Source organism: Polyodon spathula, chromosome 11 (genome assembly GCF_017654505.1).
Source record: "Polyodon spathula isolate WHYD16114869_AA chromosome 11, ASM1765450v1, whole genome shotgun sequence".
Classification (NCBI taxonomy): domain Eukaryota; kingdom Metazoa; phylum Chordata; class Actinopteri; order Acipenseriformes; family Polyodontidae; genus Polyodon; species Polyodon spathula.
This window is the reverse complement of record NC_054544.1, coordinates 43,759,054-43,780,276: the sequence shown is the minus strand read 5'-3', so window position 1 is coordinate 43,780,276 and position 21,223 is coordinate 43,759,054. Positions and strand designations below refer to the sequence as shown.

Below are 21,223 nucleotides of genomic sequence, written 5' to 3'. Positions count from 1 at the left end.
TACAGGGCCCCTGCACCCTTCATCATCACGGCTTGTATCTACTTCTTCAGTAGCCCTCATTTTTTTCTGAATTAAATGATCTAACTATCTTCCGTTTCTCTGTTTAATGACAACAGAAACTCTTCAGTATTGAGGTCCCTAAAGATAAACTGAAATAAAATTATTCAGACAGTTCCCCTATGTTTTAATAGCCTCGATAGTAATCCAAAAAGTATTTATATATATATATATATATATGATATATATATTATATATATATATTCATATATATATATATATATATATTTTAAAAAAAGTGTCTTCCTTCTGCATTAGGTGTTACTACCTCTTGTCTTCTTGATGCTTTTTTCTTCACAGTTTCTTACACAGCTTGTAGTTATATTATAAGAATAAGGATAAGCACATGTACTCCTTCTACTAATAGGAAGCACCACTATGTATCTAAAATACTATATAATACATGAGAACCCTGTTAGGGTTAGGGATTTGTAAAAATACAGCTTATCCTGCATTTAGATGTCATGACCCCTGCATAGAACATATGGCATAGTTCTTCTTTATGTTCAATAGTCGCACATCATTACAGTCTTCTTTTTGTGATTTATATTTTGAAAATAAACAGATAATTAAAAAAATAACAGTACACTTTCTATATTTTTCAGGAACAGTGGCTTGAAACCTGGTTCCGGTAGACTGGGAGACTGAGTTTGGCACAACTTTGCTATGTGAAACCCCAAGTCTGTCTTGGTGTGCCATTCATTTTGGTGTAAAAAAGAACATTTGTTATGTTTAACAGGCTTCCAGATATGTTACTTTCAAACACAATATAGCATGTTTCCCCCCACCATTGCTAAGGAGTATACTAAGTTAAATCAATGCAGCAAGTCACGTAACAGAACCGTACACCCATACAATAAAATGCCTATAAAATATGTGTGCTTCAAGCGAGTGCACATAACTGGATATTGAACACATAACTAGAAATGTCAACCAAATTTCCATTTCCTTGTAAGCCTGACTCAACAATCCTGCTGCATGAAGACAGGCTTTCCAGTCCAATCTTCTCTCCTCTGCCTTCTCAAATCATCCATTTCCCTGCACTGTTTATTTCATTATGCAGATCAGGGATATAAGATGATATTTTCAGTGTGTTCAGCTCCGCCAAGCTTTTGACACATTGGCATTAATATTATAAATATTCAAATAACTTTATTTAACATTCAACGGGTCTTGCGTGGTGGGAAGATTCACGGGCCATTGATTGAGTGTGGTTCTGTGTGGCTAAGTGCCCATTCATCATCACCACGTTATTTATGCATAATGCCACTGATCATCTCAAATCTCTCTCAGTCAGGGAGCCTAGTGCTGCATTCCCATTTAACTGCTACAATATTTTAGGATGGAGGAAATAAATAAGTAAAAAAATAAATAGAATTCTTCTGCAGAAATGAGTTATGCCTCTAAACTTTCAGTTGTGTAAATGTCATTTTCTACCATGCGTAACCCAAATGAAAGTGCATGATCTAGATTTCAATAACTGGACATCTTTTTTAATGTATTTCTTTTTTTTTTAACCACTGTGAAGGGACCTTTACAGAATAAATCTATTTTTTGCAATTACTCAAGTGATTTGTATAATGTAGACTAGATCTGCCAAAGTAAAGTAAGAGCCAGTGCCGTCTTGTGATCTACCAATTGGATCAAGAATCCTGTTCTTTTTTCTGTCCTGAACATATAATTAAAGCATCTTAACGGACGATAAAAAAACAAACAAACAAAAAAATAAATAAATGTAATGTTATTTGAAGCTACTCATTACACTTTTAATAGTAGAATTATTATTATTATTATTATTATTATTATTATTATTATTATTATTAATAATAATAATAATAATAATAATAATAATGCTTTGTGTCTTAATTCCTGTTGGAAAACAGTAGAACATACCCACACACTGCCTTCCAGACTGTAAGAGCAGTCTGTACTTTTCATGAGAGGAGCAAGTGTTATTCATGTCTCCTTTAAATCCAATTAAAAGCATGCACCTTTTCCTCGGAATCCTCATTATTGACAGTAATAAAAAGCAGGAGTGACGTGGAAGACAATGAAATGAGAAATGCCTCTGTGTGCATCATTCAGGGTTGCAGTGGGCACACAGAGAATGCAGCCTTAATTCTCTTCTGACGTAACAGTGGCCTTTACACAGAAAATGTGCAACCTTCTATGTTTCCCTCCCACATTCGCTGCTTAAAAAGCCAAAAGCCTCTTTCCATCACAGAACGTCGTGTTACTTTGATACATTCCTGTCTTTTTTTTTCTGTTGAAGAACGACTGAATAGAATCTGCATTGCCGATACCCCCCCCCCCTTCGCTGCCTCATCCTTTTCAGCCCTATCTTCTAATTGGCCTTCAGAGCTTTTATGTATGATGAGACTAATAGGGAAAGAAGGCTGGTGAGAAGGTGAGGGAACACAAAGTGTCTCTCTGAATGGCCTAGCAGATGGGCCAGACTTCTTCAATTTGCCTTCGCGGTCATTGTTGGCAAAACACAAAACTGAAGAGAGTGGGGTTGCTGGCAGGCACTGAGGGTGACAGGCCGCCCTCCATGCAGATCAAGGGACACTGTGCAAGGTTGTGAGAAAAGGGGATGGAGATAATGGGGGGATTTGAATAGTGTTGCTTATATAAAGAATCTAGGATTTTAAGATAAACACTGATAAAAACACCCATGAAACCTAAGAAATGAAACCTCTTTTTATCCTAAAGAACATCAGAGACTAAAAGTTTATTATAACAGAGCTACAGTTCACGTCGTGATTCCCATCTGTGTATTTTAAGGTGAGCAGTTCCCAAGATGATTCAACACATCAGAACTTCACCACAAAGAACCGGTCAATTTACTTGTGATCTTGTTTGGAATCCTTACATAACTTTAAGGGCTGCTATTAATTTACCATTTTGGCAAGCAAGTCTGTATTACTGTTGACAAATACTGTGGTGGATTTCTGACCTACTAGATGATGTCTTATATATAAAAAAGGCAAGTCAAAAAGGCTAGTGCTCTTTAAATCAATAAAACAGTCTCTGTTATAACCAATCAGGGAAGGGGTTTGGTCAATAAGGAAATGTCTGAAGTAACATTGCAAATTACATAAAAGGCAACAGATCATTTATGAAATACATGCTTAAGAAAAATATTCTGCTGGGAGGAGTGCTGAATAAGGGAGTTTCACTTTAAAACATCCTACATTGACAATGAAACAAATGATGAATGCTAACTCTTAAAAAGACAAGAAAAGACCATTCTTGGATCAAACAGCTGGTAGGGTGGCAGCCTCCAGCTCTCTGAAATTCCCTCGACCAAGGACCACATGCAGCGGCAGCCTGTGAACAAAACCTGCTTGAAAAGACCCTACTTGAATATTCAAACATGCTAACAGTAAGTCTGCTTTCCACTCACAAAAGAATGCATTTATCCTCCATCTTAAAGAACCAGCATTGGGTGGATTTGCTTTTGTTTTTTGTTATTTTGTTGTTCGTTTGCTTTTTTCACCCCCAAAAAACAACTGAGAAAGCTTCTTTTATTACTGTTATTTTTCTTTAATAAAAGAACTTCCAAAATAAAAGGCTTGCTGTCTGAGGGGCCCTTCTGTGGCATGGCTGCCTGTGTAGCTGCCTGACATTATGAAGGCATCAACGGGAGGCCCCACAGGCTGAATCTTAGTGCTAGGACACGATGTCAAGATCAGGCAGATTCTAACAAGCCTACTTCAGACTTTATTGATTATCATTGATCATGCCAATGCTGTTTACTGGCTAGGTTTAAATTTAAAGTTATTTACAACTCACTCTTAAGCTTTTTCAATATCCTTCCTATCCTGTCATCACTTCAGATATTGTTTCTAAACTGTTTCAAATTACTGATGGGCCCCATTATCATTTTGATATAATTTCCATATTGCGATATCGTGTGATTAAAAAAAAAAAGCACGTACACTCACAGAGACAGACTTTTTGTTGCTAATCCTGCTAAAAATACAAACATAGCATAATCATGTTTATTTTATATTAAGATACAACAAACACAGTCTTGTAGGCGAACCTCACACTAAAGTATTATTTAACCATTTTATTACACTGACTGGTGTTTAGGCACCAAACGCTATTTGCATGATGCATTAAGCACTATATATATATATATATATATATATATATTAAATTACTGTAGCTTGTGTCATTCCCTTTGTTTTGGCTGCATTTTCATCAGGTGAAAACTGGAGGAAGCGCCGTGTAACTGCACAGTAAAAACAGACTGATTTGGCATGTGAGAGGGAAAAAAACACAGCCTGTGACAGATATTCAGATAAATTGTAAAATAGAAGAGATGGGCTTTCTCTCTAATGCCAAATCAGTCTGTCTTACATTGTGCAGGTACACAATCACTTCCTCCAGTTTCACCTGACGAAAATGCAGCCAAACAAAACAAACAAGACAAGCTACGGTAATGTAACAGTTAATAATTAAACAGTTTTAGATACTGTGATATATATATATATTTTTTTTTTATCTGTGATCTTTTGTTGCTTTTGTGAATCTTCATTTGTGACATTAGGGCCTTATCGAGCGCTATATTCTGCAATTTGAATACTGACTTGGGATACTGCTTTAATTCTGGAAACTGTGTTGCTGTTGTTTTTTTTAACCTTTTAATCTACATTTTACGCAATTTTGCTGTTAGGTTGTTAATGGGAAATTGTACACACTGCTACAATAGTTATGGATTTAAAAGTGTGCGCTGTATTACAGTTAACGTGTTAGCTCTTAAATTTTGGCAAGTGATATTTTCAGAATCATATCGTTCTGAATTAAAATACTACTTCTGTTGAAAATATAGTGCTGTACAAACAAAACCAATACAGTCTTTTCAGATATGTTTTTTTGATAAATTATATGTGTTTAAAAATATAATACTGCAATACAGACAATGAGGGATGCAGAACAGGTAACATCATATGTTTCTTTTAAACATTGATGGGTTTTTTGTAACAATTTAAGATAATAATGCACTATATTCTTCTTCTACTATATTGGTATTGCCTGAGACAGGTCACAATCCAATTGGGCATCTGTGGGAAACATTTTATTTGTGGCCACAATTCATAGAGGAATGAGCCACAATCCTGCAGGGAACATTTAGGAACCTTGCAGAGTTAATGCCACAGCAACTCCAAGTCGCCACAGCAGCAAAAGTGACCAGTAAGCACATATAAAAAGGAGATACTTTGGATCCCAACTCTACTTGGGCTCTCACACAAAACCCTCTCTCCAACACTGCTACTCGACATCTGTAGGCCTGTATATTGAATAAAGCTTAGATTGCTTTTTCAGTCTTCTCCATCTGGGATGATATTCCAACTGTGCCTAAATTGAACATCAATTCCAGAAATCTTACAATTACTGTTTGACATTACAATGTGTTATTCGAAACATAGACATTTTGCTGTATTAATTGCTGTTTAAATGTATTTTCCAGTTTTAATTTGATTACTGTACTGTATGTGTTTTACTGTAATTGTATACTTGCATAATGTGACACAATGTGTGGTGTTGTTGCCCTCTGTGATGTACCCCAGGGTGCCTTTAATTAGATGTTGGATTAAATTAAGTGAGCTTTGTTTTGTTGCAGTAGATTTGGTGGGACTCAAACACGTGGTATACCAATTTCAGAACTGTCACCTTCTGAGCTCAACCCAAACTGCAATGTTCGTATTACTGGCTTTATTTGTAAGCAAGATTATCTTAAATGAATCTGAGCCTATTTTAAAATGAGTATTTTAAAACAGAGTTTTTTAAACAAGGGTAATGCGTGTTTAAGTCTTGGTCTTCAGCTCTATCAGTCACGTACAGATGTGGTTTTGCATTAAAATAACTAAACAGTGACCGGCTTTCAAAGGTGGCCACATCTAGCTAGAAAGGTGTTTAAGTAGTTTTATGAATACCAGTTGAAATTTTGACATTTTACTTTAAGAAGTCACATGAAGGAACACAGAGACACTGAAATCATGAGTCATAGGAAAAGCAGTGATTGGTTACTGAGGAGCGACTTGGAGTTTTACAAGAACTCAAACTCCCAGAAGTTTCGTTCTTTGGCAATCCATCTCAGTAACCAATTGTTCCTTTACAAATGTGTTTTCAATGTCTCTACGATCCTGCATTTCTAGAAGAGAGATAAACTGCAGAAGTGCAAAACTGAAATAGCTGTAAAAATGTGTGTTTCTTTTATATTGGAATACATGAGAAAGTATGATTGATTGTAATGCATAGTAGGCAGTACTTAGTGGAATTATTTTCTTAGCTTCTTGTATTTTAACTTAACCTGTATACGAGGTACACGTGCACATTTTAGTGAAACCCCTGATAAACATACGTTAACTTTAAAGTGGGGTTCAGGGGCGGGAGATGGAGATGCTCTCCTCCTATTTTTCTCCTGCCTATCAAAGCTACTGTACCTATTTAAGCCACATCACAATCTATGTTCATTCTCTCGTGTTTGCTTTTTTGCATACGTTGCCACTTGCCAAACTCTTAAAAACCCTGCACGACAACAATATCAACATCCCAGCTGGAAGCGAGCGCATGGCATTGCTCAATAACAAATTGTATCGTTATATCTGCTACATCTGCATTACCTCCTTCTCATAAGTGTGCTTCCGCAAACGCAGAGATCCAGACAGGCTGCAGCAGCCCCTCCTCTCAGCAGCGCAGCAACCAGGTGACACACCCAAACTCATCCTACAGCTTCCTAACAACATTTTCGAGGACATGAAGTCCGTCATTCACCCCATCGCCATCTCAATTGCCTCAATACATGGCTCAACGATATGGACAAATGGGTTGTTCCCCCATTACTTCAAGCCAGTATTCGCCACTTCAGTCATGATCGCCGTCCCTTCGATTCAGCACTTCCGGTCCCCACAGCTGACATTCCAACAGGGTGTCAGCTGCCCTCGATGGTCCACAGCAAGTACCTGTAGTCAGAAATCAAGTCCAACCACCACATATGGTTTCTACTTTTGATATTTGTGCAACATTGAGGGCTAGATTCTCAAAGCTATTTTCCAAGCTCATTTCATTTTATTTTCTGAAAGGGAACATTTTTAAGTACAATTCTAATTTAGACTGCTTGCATATACTAAGAAATGGCTAAATTGATGTTTCTGTCAAGTTTAATTTTTGGAAACATGCTTCACACTGCTATTTTACTGGATTTTCCCATCCTGTACACTTCCAGTTTTCACTCCTACTGAACTAAAGATATTTTCATGATTTTGATTTTACCCATCGGCAAAGCTGAACTTTTCACTCGCGCCATGCCCCTGCTTGCTCAGCAGTACCAGCAACGCCTTGTCAGCAATAAACACTCATTTAGATGGCATATACAATTGCTGCAGCACCACTGCAGTTCCTCCTTCAGCCTCTCGCCAATCTCCACCCCCTCTTTCATTACATCTTCTGTTTCAGCAGCTCCATTGCTCACCCCAGCCCATGCAGCTTGGGCCCCACCCCCATCAGCATTCCAGAGTACAACCTAGTTACAGCATCTGCTTCAGGCTCCCAACCAGCAGCCTCCATCTGACTTCATGCCCTCCTCCCATTGATTCAAAGGCAAGTAATAGAAGAAAGCAAAGTTCCACACACGAGACACACATACGCTCAGCACTGCCCTATGGTCACAGACACACATACGCTCTGCACCGCCCGCAGTCACAAATACACACATACAATCTGCACCTCCCCGTGGTCATAGACCCACACAAGCTCTGCACTGCCCCGAAGTCACAGAAACACATACGCTCTGCACCGCCCGCAGTCACAGACTCGCCCTACTTTTAATGCCTTGGTTGGACCCCTTCGTAATCTCTATATGCAAAAATCTTCGCTCTGGTTCCTCCGGACCCAGAATCATTGAGTATCTAATCCAGGTCGAGATGGACAAAGAATTCATTGCCAGCTGCTACCCAGCTCAGTTCCTCGTCTTCAGAACTAGCCCCATCGGAAGAGTGATCCACAAAATATCGGGGAGAGCGCCAATCAGTTCCACTCTAGTCTCAACGCCCTAATTCCCCACGATCAATTCTCCCTTCGTTACTTTACAGCTTCCAACGCTATTAAATTCATCAAAGCAGCAGGCCTCCGCTTGGCTTGCAAAAGCAGATATTTTAAATCACGCCCATTCATCCCTCCCTCTGCCACCTGTTCGGGATCTGTGGGGAAGAAAACTTTCTCCTTATAGCCTCACCTTCAGAACCCTTGCTCAAGCAATCTTCAATCTGCAAACCCTGTTTTCTTCAGTAGGCATACTACCCTCAAGATAAACCATCACCCAACTATAATTCCTTGGAATCACCCAGGACAGTCAAATCCAAAGCCAGCCTACCACTCGACAATCATGGAACACATTCCTCAGTTCATTAACAACTTAGAAGTATGAAACTCAAACTCTAAAAGCAACCTGTTATCTCCCTTCGGCCAATTCAATTTCACAATTTGCATTATTCCCAAGGCAGAACTTTCACGTTGCACCTTCTCGCTCACGTCTCAACTGCAAAAAGCCTGGATTCTCATGTAAAAATATCTTTCATAACAAACCCTCGTCCAGGGCTTCTAAAGCTCCAGCTTTCCTCCAATACTTAATGATGGCAGCCAATTCCGCAGTCAAGTCTAACGATAATCCTTATTTAATATCTGCTCATCCTCTCAAATACTACAAGCATTAATACATGGTAAGAGACTGTAAATCTGTATTGATTTTGAGTGTAATGATTTCCACTATTAGGAGAATGACTGGAGTCTCTGAATGTGAGTTCACATTTTCCATTTTAAGCAGACATGATAGTAGCAAACTGTTAATTGATCCTGTATTAACTTACACATAAGATGGTGGGCATCTCACCTAGCCATCAGAAGGTTCCCCAGTTCCACCATCTCATATTCAGCTAAACCCATCACTCTCCAATCTACTCTCATCTGCAAGAGAATACATGTCATCAGCCCTCTCTCCATCTACCAGGTCCTCCTACGCTACAGTGCACTTACACACTCACACTTAGAGGAATTTCCAAGAGCCTTCCCCCGTCATCTCCATCCAGACTACCCATATCTAGAGAAGTCCTTTCCCAATTAATTTCAATTTTGTGTTCAGGATGTTTCAACCCATTTGACGACCTGGTGATGGAAGCTACATGCTTCAGCATCAGCTTTCTTCGGATTTTTAAGAAGTGCAGAATTCAGGATCGGCACAGCCTCGTCAGCAGCAAAAGCCAATGTTAGTCATCACCTTATAAAAACTATGGGTCGCTGGTCATCAGCAGTAGTCCACTCCTACATTTGTTCTCTCCCTACAGACATCTCAGGAGCTCATCTATCAATTACTAGTATGCCTAGAGTGAGGGCAACCTTTCCTCCAGAAGTTTCCTCCTAATAGACAGGGATTTTCCTCTCCACTAAGTGAGGAGGGCTGCACATAGCCTGTCTTACTAACCATCTCTCTTTGTCCTTGTTTGTGCTTCTTCCCTGTTTTTTTTTTTTTTTTGGTTGTGCTTTGCGGGGAGCTGGTGGTCCTTCCTTTTGGGGCGATAGTGAGTCTCACTTCTCCGGCCTCGAGTCACCCTCAGCTGCTCATGCCTTCGTTAAAAGGGGGTCCTTGCCGCAACAAGTCAGAGGGGACCGCCGGCCACACTATTCTTTTACAGCTCATGTGCTCTTTCTTGTCTCACCCAGAGACTGTATTGTTTCTCTCTCACTGTACCAGTAAGCGCTGTAGTCATCTACAATCCTTAAATAGTAAAAAAAACAAATACTAACAAACTCTATCTTTCAGATACCTCTGCAGGCACAGTCCAGTGTCTGGCCTTGGAGGACCTGCATCATCTCTTTGAGGGCGGCTCCTGGTGAAAGGGATTCTCGTTCCTCCCTTCTTTCCAGGTTAATAACCTTTCCGTCCTCTGAGGGCATGGCCCAGTCCATGAGGTAGCGCCTCCAAGGATTCTCCGCAGAGACAGAGGATTTCTCTGTTTTATCAGGGTGTTCCGGGGGCTTATGGGGCCGACCTCCGCATTACAAGGTTTTTGCGGTATAAAGTCTGGACCCGTCCTTTGTCCTGGCCCGCAGGCCACTAACAGTTCAAAACAAGCACTCCTGACCCACAGGCCATCATCACTCCCTCAAGGCTAAGAATCTAAATACCAACCCATATTCTTCACATAGCCCTAGCTCCCGCGTGTGAATCAAGTTTAAGGTTGTGTGACAGACCGGTACCATCACTGTAGATTTTTGAAAGCTGGTGTCAGAGTGGTACAAAGGCTTCAATGACACTTGTGTGCAACAGATTGCACAGAAGGGTAAACTAAAGATAAATGTTGTACATGCAAAAAGGCATCCAAGATTTCATTATATAGGTATAACATAACAGCTACTCCTTTTGAGTAATATACTCAAATTAACCTTACTAGTTTTGTGAACAAAATGGAGGTTGCAAAATGTGGTCTGCAGTGATTACCAAGAGAAAGCAAGTAGAAATAAAGACAAAGCCAAAGCAATTTACATAAACAGCATTAGATGTACATCCAAACAATTAATTTACTTGAAAGAAAACATTATTTTATCTGACTGTAGCAGGTGAGATATGTGCTGGCTATCGGGCGCATGCATGCTCCTGTTGGGGGGGGGGGGGGCGTAACTCGAAGAACGCCAATGAAATACAGCTGTAGTAATTACAAATTCAACATAACCATACTGAAGGAGGACGGTCCCTGGGACATTTTTAGTGTAACATAGGGATACTTGGGGAACTATGTTGCAGTATAGTGCTGGTAGAACAGAACATCAATTAAAAGTTCTATAATGCAGAACTTGTATTTATAGTTTTATTTACAGTGTTTGTTTTCTCATGTTATTTTCTCCTTTGGACTTTGATTATTATTTCCTAAAAGAAACTGTCTCCACAACCGTGGGAGGAATAGCATTGCTGGTAAACCTCCCAGATGCATTCCTGGTGCCACACCAATGGAGTAAAAGAAACTAATACGTCTCGTGCGCCTATGTGGTATCTTAAAGAACCAACTGTCTCCTGTGTGTTTAGTGAACTCCCCACACCCTCCCACACCGGCAATGAGATAATGAGACAATGAGACAATGAGGCAAAGCCCCTTGTTGCCGGTGAAGTGCCACTTTCTCACTGGGAATTGTAAACCCTGGGTCTGGTCTCTCAGAATCTTACCAACTGTGTTCTGTGTGCAAAAACACTGGCAAACCCACTGCTGCCCCGTTTTATACAATATACTGGTGTAGCTTCAATGATTTACTGTACTGAGCACCTGATAACAATGTATCACATGTTCTAATTGGTAAGCCATTGAAATACAGCGTATATATTTAATATGGTTCAAAAGTCATAGTTGACAGAATTTTAAGTAAATTACCATTCTTAGTAACTTGTTACTAGTTTTGTAACATTAACAGCAGTGGGATTTTATTTTCATCCAAAAAATTTGCAATACTGTATAATTCAATCCTCATGGCTTAATGTTGCTTGTTGGCAACTTCCTTTGCACTAAAAGAGTTTTAAATGAGAATATCTGATTAATAAATGTCCATCTTAAAAAACAAACCTTACAAGTATAAATACTATCTTACATATCTAGGTAATATACTGTTACAATTTAGACTATCCTAAAAGAGAAAATGGCAACATAATCCATGATTTACAATCATATAGTTGCTTTAAATGTCAAATTAATCTTAGATACAGAAGTTTAACATGTACCTTCATTGTTCACCATTTAAATACTCCATACCCAGTTCAGTGCATGTATGGCAGTGGATCTTTATGGCAACAAAATATGAAAACGCTACCACTGTAGTACCATTGTACAAACCATACTGCCCTTGAAATAGAACCATTGCAGTACCTACTGTTTATCTGTCTGCATTGCCATTGAAGACCATTTACTGTAGTAAGGGCAGTTAAAGGCTTCTCTGTAGCAGAGATGCAAGAATGCATGGAATAAACCATTGATGACTGTTTTCTGAGCCCTGGCTGATTCCTGTGGCCTGCAGTATAACCACAGTGCTGGCTGCCTGGAACCCTGTTCTTGGGAGGAACTTTTTCAACCAACAGACCGCTCCAGATCAACATACTGCAAGCCAAAAATCATCCCTTGACAAATTAAATGTACATTTCCTTGCAGTGCCCAGCCAATTTCCATCTCTCCTCTCTCCTCTCTGCTCTCTGTTTGAATCCATGCTATATTAATATATATTTTTACACCACCACGGAAAATGCATTTCTTTCTCCATTTGGACACTTTCTCCCTCTAGTGTCGTTCAAATGCCTTTCCTCATCTTCTCCGTCTCTCTTTTGCTCTTCCATTTCTCCTCCTCCTGTCTCTCCCTAACCCCTACTACCTCCATCTGCTCCCACTCCCTTCCCTATGCACTCTCATTGATGATAATAAAGACATGTATAAACGATTCACTAAGTGCTCTTAAGCCTCTCTTAAAGCAGTCATTATGCTTCAAATGCCCCATACCATCCAGCTGCCTCAGAAAAGCCCCTCTTCATAAATGATAAAAATAACTATTTACGCCCCGACCCATCCCCCTCCCATTGAACATTGTTTTAAAACGGCTGCAATTTGACAAGACAATCTCTGCAGCACAATCACAGCCGACTCTGTCCGTGGGGACCCCCATCTAGTTAAAGACCTCTTTGCATCAGTGGCTAATTGCACGATTGATAGGGATAAAAAACGCTGCTGTCTATCTACAGACACACTCCGGGGCCTTCACATCATAGCCATCTCCTGCGTCAGTCGCTTCTGAAATTACCCTGCCCCTTACATCAACCTCAATTTCTGCTTTCCATAATGAAACCTGGATAAAAAAAAAAAACATTTCCAGGAAAGTCCAAAAACACTTATCTTCCTCACTGGTAGCCTGGAGAGGAACGTTTAGTCCTCAATCAGAGTTTTGAGAGATAGGCCTGATTTAGATCGGATTACCCAAGAACAGTTGTATAATTTCCAGTGGTTGTCCTGCTTTTATAAATCAATGTTAACTGCAAGCTGTGAAGCACAATTATAACCCTGTTTCAGTTTTGGGTGTGTAAATGGGAATCTTCTTCTGCGCTTTCCCCATCACTGTTAGGGATATTATATCACACTGAAAGTAATTTGACCAATCAGGTTTTCTTTATTTTCGTGGTCCTGAGTGAATACTTTCTTTTTGGATCTCGTTTTGGAATCTATCTTGCATTCATTCAAATCCAACGACAGAATGATGAATCACACTGTTCCAAATTAGGTGGTTGATAAGCAGATGCAGAACTTGGTCTAAGGGAAGTGATTCTCTGATATTTGTTGTTAAATATAGGTATAAACATACTCTCCTTCCAAACACTGTACTTGGTATGCAGACAGAATATTCAATGAATGTTCATAGAGTACAGTGGTTATTTCACTCATGAGAGCCATAAACAACCAACTCGACCCATTTGGGGGCTCAACCGGGTTATTCATATCCTCAAAGGAGTAAGCATCATTAGGAATACATTAACATTAGGATTCACATAAAAGGAAATGTATACTTATTATTGCATAGTAAGGTGCTGCACTGTATACACTCTATATACTTGTGACGAGTCAACAATCTCCCTCCCAATCTGTGAGGGCAGTGTATAATCAGAGCAGAGCACCCCATAATGGATGGTTTGGCAGTTTATTCCAAGGTCAGTCAGAAGCTGACCATCCAGGAAGGGGGCGGGGCCATGATACCAGAAGTCATTGCCTTAATGCGGTAGGCGATGTGTCAGTCATGGATTGGAGGAGTCGTGATTGGCTGCGCCACCGGAAGAGGGCGTGATGGAGGGTATTTAGCGGAAGTGGCTCCAGCAATCTGTTCTTTTTGATGTGGTTACCACTAGGACTGAAAAGGAAGTGATCAATTTGTGAATAGTCAGTGTTAAATGTTTTGTTTGTTTCTAAATGTCTGTGCTTGTCATTATAGAAGGCTAACCTCCGTGAGATGTAGCTAAACCGCCAGCAATTAAATCCGGACTCCACTTCACCATTGTACAAGAATAAACTTGTAAATCACCACTTTCACAAAGAGCACTCACTGTGGACTTGTGACCATGTTGTGTTTGTGTGTATCATTATGTAGAGCCAAGTATTATTATTTGCCAGCAAATAAAGAGCTGCTTGTTGAACGTGAACTGTCTTGTGTCTATCATTCCTGAGCACCGCATCACCACCGCACCTGTGCACTACAAACCACTTTGCCACACGTGGTGTCACAGCACTATCTGTGCTGCTAGATGCACTGGACCAGAGACGAGAGGAGGCAGAAAGCAGGAGAGAGGAGTGGTATGCGGCACTGATCAAGAGAATCGGTATCAGAAACGTACCTCTACTACCAAAAGGACCTGTGATGGCGCCCCCAAATGTGGGCGCAGAAGATGACAATGGGGGTCGACCCAGAGGTATACCTGGTCGCATCATGACTCAGGAATACTGGGCTAGCCAGCTGGGTTCCTGCTTAATCGGGAAGCTTAAGCAGCCTACAAGGCCATGGCCAATGAAGACGCCAGCCTGTACGACCTGGTCAAACAGGCTATCCTCCCTCGTCCTCCCCACTGCCCATCATTTCCACTCCCTTTGTGCACATTGTAATGAACATGGTGGGTCTTTTGCTATTAGGAGTGGCAGATTATGCAACACAATACCCAGAAGCAGGTCCACTGAGGTCCACTAGAGCAGCTGCAATAGCCAAGGAATTAGTGCAGATTATGTCGAAAGTAGGGATTCCCTAAGAGATACTGATTGATCATGGAACTAACTTTTTGTTTCAAACGTTACAGCAAGTGTATAAAATATAAAAAATATGTCCCATCCAGACATCTGTTTATCATCCACTGTTGGATGGTTTGGTGGAACGTTTTAATCAAACATTAAAGCAGAAGCTGAGATGTTTTGTGAACCAAGAGCAGAAACATTGGGCAATGCTTCTCCCCTACCTCCTTTTTTGCTGTGAGAGAGGTTCCACATAGTTCAACAGGGTTCTCCCTCTTCAAGCTATTGTACGACCGAAAGCCCCGCAGCATCCTCGATCTGTTGAGAGATGGGTGGGAAGAGCACAAAGATGTGTCTAAAAATGTATTGTAGCATGTGCTCCTACTCAGAGATCGCCTGGATTTGGTCGGTCGTTTGGCCCAGGACAATCTAAAAACATCTCAGCATCGGCAACAGCAGCATTCCAACCAAAATGCCTGGATCTGGACCATTCGACCAGGAGACAGGGTTATGCTGCTTCTTCCCATGTCAGAATACAAGCTGTATGCTAAATAGCAGGGGCCATATGAGGTGATTCGGGCTATATGGAAAGTGAATTATGAAATTCAGCAGCCCGATCACCATAATGAGAGTGAAATTTACTATTTCAATTTATCGAAGCCCTGGCAGGCAATGGGAGGCCTGATTTATATCCCAAGGCGACGCTGTGGATGATTTTGGATCCTGTATAGAGACCCTTAGCACTCAGAGAATTCCGATGGGGGAACAGTTACTTCCAGATCAGAAAAGAGATCTGCATGAGTTCAAGAATGTTTTTTCTGATGTGCCTGGCAGAACTAATCTTGTTGAGCATGTTATTTTCACTCCTCCAAGTATCATGGTTTGAGAGAGACCTTACCGGATCCCGGAAAGTTGACGAAGTGACGTTAGCAAAGAGGTGCGGACGATGCTCGAACTTGGGGTGATTGAGCCTTCCAAGCTCCGGGAGCGTAACTTCTCCATCGTAAAGAAGGAACGCCACTCAAACCTTACGCTACAGCCTATTGGGAGATTCATTCAATCACATCACTGACCACACCCCACTCAGATGGTTAAGCACGATGAAGGATAGAAATGCCCGGATAACTTGGTGGTATCAACCCATCATGTATTTCATGACACACTGTGCAGGGAAAGACTACCAAAATGCGGATTATTTTTCCCAGGAGGGGGGTGTAATGGGGAAAGTAGATTCAGACGAGTGTTCCTTCGGCTGGGATATGTGACAGAGAGCGAATGAATCCACGTCAACAATCTCCCTCCCAATCTGTGAGGGCACTGTATAATCGGAGCAAAGCACCCCATAATGGATGGTTTGGCAGTTCATTCCAGGGGCAGTCAGAAGCCGGAGACGTGATTGGCCGCGCAACCAAAACAGTGCGTGACTGAGGGTATTTTGGGAAAGGTATTTTGAAGTGGTTACCACTAGGACTGAGAAAGAAAGTGATCAATTTGTGAATTGTGAGTGTTAAATATATTGTGTCTATCATTCCTGAGCACCGCATTACTACTGCACCTGTGCACTATAAACCAATTTGCCACCCTATGTAATTGTACAGTATGCATTTTATATATATTACGTGCACTTCACATATGATGACTTTAGTAATATAGTTTGTATGTTTAAGACTTAATCTGATATAATTCTGTATGTACTATGGTGTGTTATGGTTTTAAAAATGTATACATATATATATATAATATATATATTTTGTATCATATATCAGCTTATATATTATATATATAGATATATATATAGTAGTGTGAATGGACCACCGATCGTTGTCTTTAACTTTAATATGACCCGAAGAGATACAGTACTTTTTATTGTAGTATTTAACATCGAGACATATTTTTCTCAATAATTTTTTTTTTTTGTATTTATGTATGCCGAGTTTTTTGTAAGATACAACAATACATACGGCTCAAAAAACAATTCTACCAAAAAAACAGCACTCTGGTGAATTCTGTTTTCAATACAAATGAAGGTGAAGCTTTTCAAACCTGATTGACCAAAGAAAACACAAACCTTTTGTATTTATATTTTTCCACTCACCGGAAAGTTTTTGCTCATATTAGCAATCATTTGTCTATATACACGTGTGCATGTGTGCTTGTATTCCAACGACCATACATCACTTTTAGCACTAGTCAGTCTGAATGAAACCATACGCTTTTAACCAGAATGCTTTTAGCAATAACTACATGTTTTTGTAGTAAGCGGGCTCCAGCCACACTGTCACCATGCATACCGGTAATTACTTTAAGCAGCTGTTACAGTCCTGAAGGCTTTTTCTATTAAGCTTGATGAACACAGACCTGACGAACATTGAGGGACACAGAAAAGAACTGGAAACAAACAACCGTATGGTGTCAGGTGGCATCCGACTACAGAACCTGCTGCATATGGCCTTCGACCGAAAACACAGGATGGAAAACTAATGGAAGATGGACGAATAATAAGGGACTTCCAGGGTAGTTGTAATGAGAAAAAAGAAAATGCATTTTTTGGTGCATGCATTGCTAAATTAAACATCTAAATATTAAAATTACATATTAAATCTACCTTTTCACAACACTATGGATTACTAAGAAGGTAACTAAGAACCTTATTTTTTTAATAAATTGGGTTATTACCACTTTAACAGACAAACAAAGACAGTCCTCCTTACCTCTGCACACATTCCCGTTGTCTGGCTCATAGCCGGCCTTGCAAGTGCAGCTACCAATGGGTACCATCCACTCGCCATCCCCGTTACAGTACAGCTTGATGGGCACGTCCACTTCCTGGGAGTTGGGGATGCAGATTCCACGAGCAATGACCAGAGAAGTGCTCTCAGCACCTGTCATGGTCTCCGGGAACATGGCGAAGTTCTGCACAATGCTGGGGCACTTCTTATAGAAGACACGAACGGAGAGCAGAGACATGCAGGCTCCATAGTCCTGGAAAGCCAGGTAGAAACCGTTCTTGTTGAGTGGGCCGAAACTGCGGACCTCAGTATTGACTTTCATGAGCCGTCCACCGAAGTCCACCTGCGAGAAGCTCTCATCAGCTGCGATGGTGTCCACTTTCTGGTACGGGGCTTCTGTCCAGAAGGCCGTGCCCTTGGTGGCAATGACTGAGTCTGTCTCGTAGTAGTAGAGGTTGAATGTCTCTTTGCAGGAGCCTGGCACGTTGGGGATGCTGCTGCAGTCGCGGACGGTGAAACGCATCTCCACATAGATGCGCTGGGCTGCCCGCCGGTCAATGAAGGTGGTCAGCAGCCAGTTGTTCTGGCTGGATTCAAAAACATTGCACACCTGGTATGTGCGGATGGTGTTCAGGTTTTCGTCATACCCGCTCACCTCTTCCCACTTGAGGAAACAAAAGGAGAGAGAACATGGTTAGGGAGGATTCAAAGGCATGTGCCTGGCCCAAGGTTATAAAATGAATGAGTTGAGGATTCTCTCATTGCTGTAACAGACAACATGTGGCTTTCTCTTTAATTAATATACAGTGGTTGGATAAACAGAAAGACGTTCCATAACTCTGTTAACACTAGAACTGCCACAGGACTCATTTGGACAGTTTTCACTTTTAAAATGTAAATTACTCTGCATTTGTGAAGATATGCGGTTGTCCGTTCTTGACTTTTTCTAAATACATCTTTAATACCCTGATGGCATTTGAAAGGTAGGATCGCAAAAATAAAAAAGGTATAATCCCCTTGACTGCCTTTTACAATACATATTTTTATTTTGAATATGATCTACAATATTCTATTTTATTTTCATATACAAGCTTGTTGTTATCTCTATTGGACCTGGCAATTGCTTTGTTTTGTACAAGGAATGCACTGGGGAAAATATCAGTAGGAGAGAGTTCATTTTGAAGTTAGCCACAGCACATCGGCAGAAACATTTCGATCAGAAAACTGAAAAACAGCAGGCTGCATCAGCTCAATCTGGATTCTGTGCTGCACCAAGTGACACACAAGCAAAAGAATAAATATGTTACTTTCGCTTTAAATTAAAACCGACTTTCGTTTTTACAGTTTTGTAAGTACATGTTTACACCTGTTTACACATTACTTTCTTTTGAAATGTTTCTTTTATTAGTTTTTAATTTTTTGAAGTAGTGTTTTATACGTGGTAAATTAGAAAATAAACCCTTTTATGTTTAATTGTTCATTTAAATATGGCATTTCGGATGTGCAGATGTTTGATATAATGTGCTTGAATAAAAATAGTTTGTCTTTCATTTTAATATTTATGTTGTTTAAAATGTAACTGTCAGTGGTGGTTTTAGGTATGATTATAACCAAGGCGGTTCTAGTGTTAATGGGGAGTAGGACCACCGTAGGTAGCCAGACACTGACTTAAGCCTCCAAGGTGTGTCTCCTGGAGTGATACATGATCACTCCTCAACAATTACCTCCTGCAGGGATGTTGGGCTGGGATTTGCCCAAAGTCATCCCTTTTGACACTGTGTCTTGTGAAACATCTACAATTTGTGCAGTCACTAGTATAGTTTGCATAACAGTTCTTTATTCTATCTTTATTCTTTATTTTTTGTCCTCATTTTTTTTTAAACACAGTTCAAATTTTTCCCATCCTTTCTCAAGGATGCTTGACAAATAACAATCCTAGAAACCTCTCCTCTATGCTTTTAGAAACCAGTACTTCAATATAAAACTTAATAACACGGCACCAAATCATTGCTGTCCTGCTGGGAGAACACTAAATTACAGGAGAAAGAACTCAGCACTGCAGGGCCTTCTCAGTTGTCATGGAACACAAACCTACAGGCTACAGCACAATACAAAGAGGTTTAATACATTTAAGTGAGAACTTAAGTGATAGCAGGTCTTGTTCCATTGTTTAGAAGCTCAATAATAGTCTTAAAACCTTTGCTCCAAAGGAGATTGTGAGTATCGAAGGACTCCAGATAGAAATCTCTTAAACACAGAGCTTTATCACCCATAGAGAGAATCGGGGTGACATCCCACGAGCGACAACTTGAGATTACAAGATGAAAACCTTGATAATACAAAGTCACACGCATCCTCCTACTCGAAGGAAACTACAGTTTACAGTCCCAAGTTATTTTATGCCTGTATTACTTACTAAGATAAGATAATTAGTAAAAAATACCACAATAGTTGTTTTTTTAACAATAGCTACTGTGAGATGTTAGGTTTTTTTTTTTGTTTGTTTGTTCTTGGCATCAAAAGCCTAAAGCAATTTTTGAATCACAGAGAAATTTGTTCTACAAAAGCACCTAACTAGGCCTATCCAAAAACACAACTGTACACAGTATACAACGCTGGAGTTTGGAGCCATAACTAAGAGACTATGCTATTTGTGTGTCACCTTATGACAAGAATGAAAGTGCAAGTGGAGAAATGTGATCCATGACCATGTCGCATTATAACTGGTTCTGTGGTATAATGGGAAGTGCCTTTCATAGCAGACATTAGGTAGGCTGTGAACTGTGAATTACATACAGTCACTTACAATAGCACATTGATTTAAAATCTCATCTGCAGGATGGTGCACAAGGAGGTTAAGTGACTCGCTTAGGGTCACACAGTGAGTCAGTCAGTAGCAGAGGTGGGATTTGAACCAGTGACCTTCTGGTTACAAGCCCTGGACTTTAACCACTGGACCACACTGCCTCCGTAAGTACAAGTTAATGAGCCACAAATTCTCCTTGGTAACCACCTAATTCCACTCACTAGTTGCAATATTGTATTATTGCAAAGTATACTTTTTCAGTTTTTATTTTCTTGTTATAACTTTCCACCATTTCTTGTATTTTATGGGGGGGGGGGGTGCAATAAAGGAGTTCTACTTCTGGTATAGTAAATAAATAAGAAAGCCTTTAAAAGTCATAATATAATAGGCTGCCCAGCGAATTCTCAAAAAAAAAAAAAAAAAAAAAAAAAAAAAAAAAACAATTATGTGGTCAAGAGTCTTTTCTTAATGTATTGAACCAAAAAAAAACTCATTACTCGAAACTCTGTGCTTCCAGACAGATGCCTGAATAACAAAAGCCTGGAAATATCCACCCAAAGGGGGGATATACAAGAAACCAGAATCGTAGTGCATATGAACACAAGGCCACCAGACAGCAGACCTTGCAGGCTTGCAAAATGAAAACAGAGGCACTTCAATAACCATTTGCTGGCTTTGCCTGCTAACAATGGGAGCACCTAAGCAAGACCTGTCACTACAGAGATGATATATATACTTTTGATTATGTAAAGCTGCCAAAGGAGTACAGTCTGTCATCCTGCAAGTCGCTGGAAAGACAAGCTTGAAAATAAATTACTAATGTGTGTTTATTTATG

General features: G+C 40.1%; 1 protein-coding gene across 4 annotated transcripts in view; it reads right to left on the bottom strand.

Annotated features, from left to right (window-relative positions):
* LOC121323239 (ephrin type-B receptor 1-like) overlaps nt 1-21,223 on the bottom strand; it is a 275,028-nt gene that overhangs the window by 151,191 nt on the left and 102,614 nt on the right. For all 4 annotated transcript variants that reach the window (XM_041264173.1, XM_041264174.1, XM_041264175.1 and 1 more), the window contains exon 3: nt 17,564-18,245. In XM_041264173.1, coding sequence (XP_041120107.1) covers nt 17,564-18,245 — 682 coding nt within the window. The remainder of the gene's footprint in view (nt 1-17,563; nt 18,246-21,223) is intronic.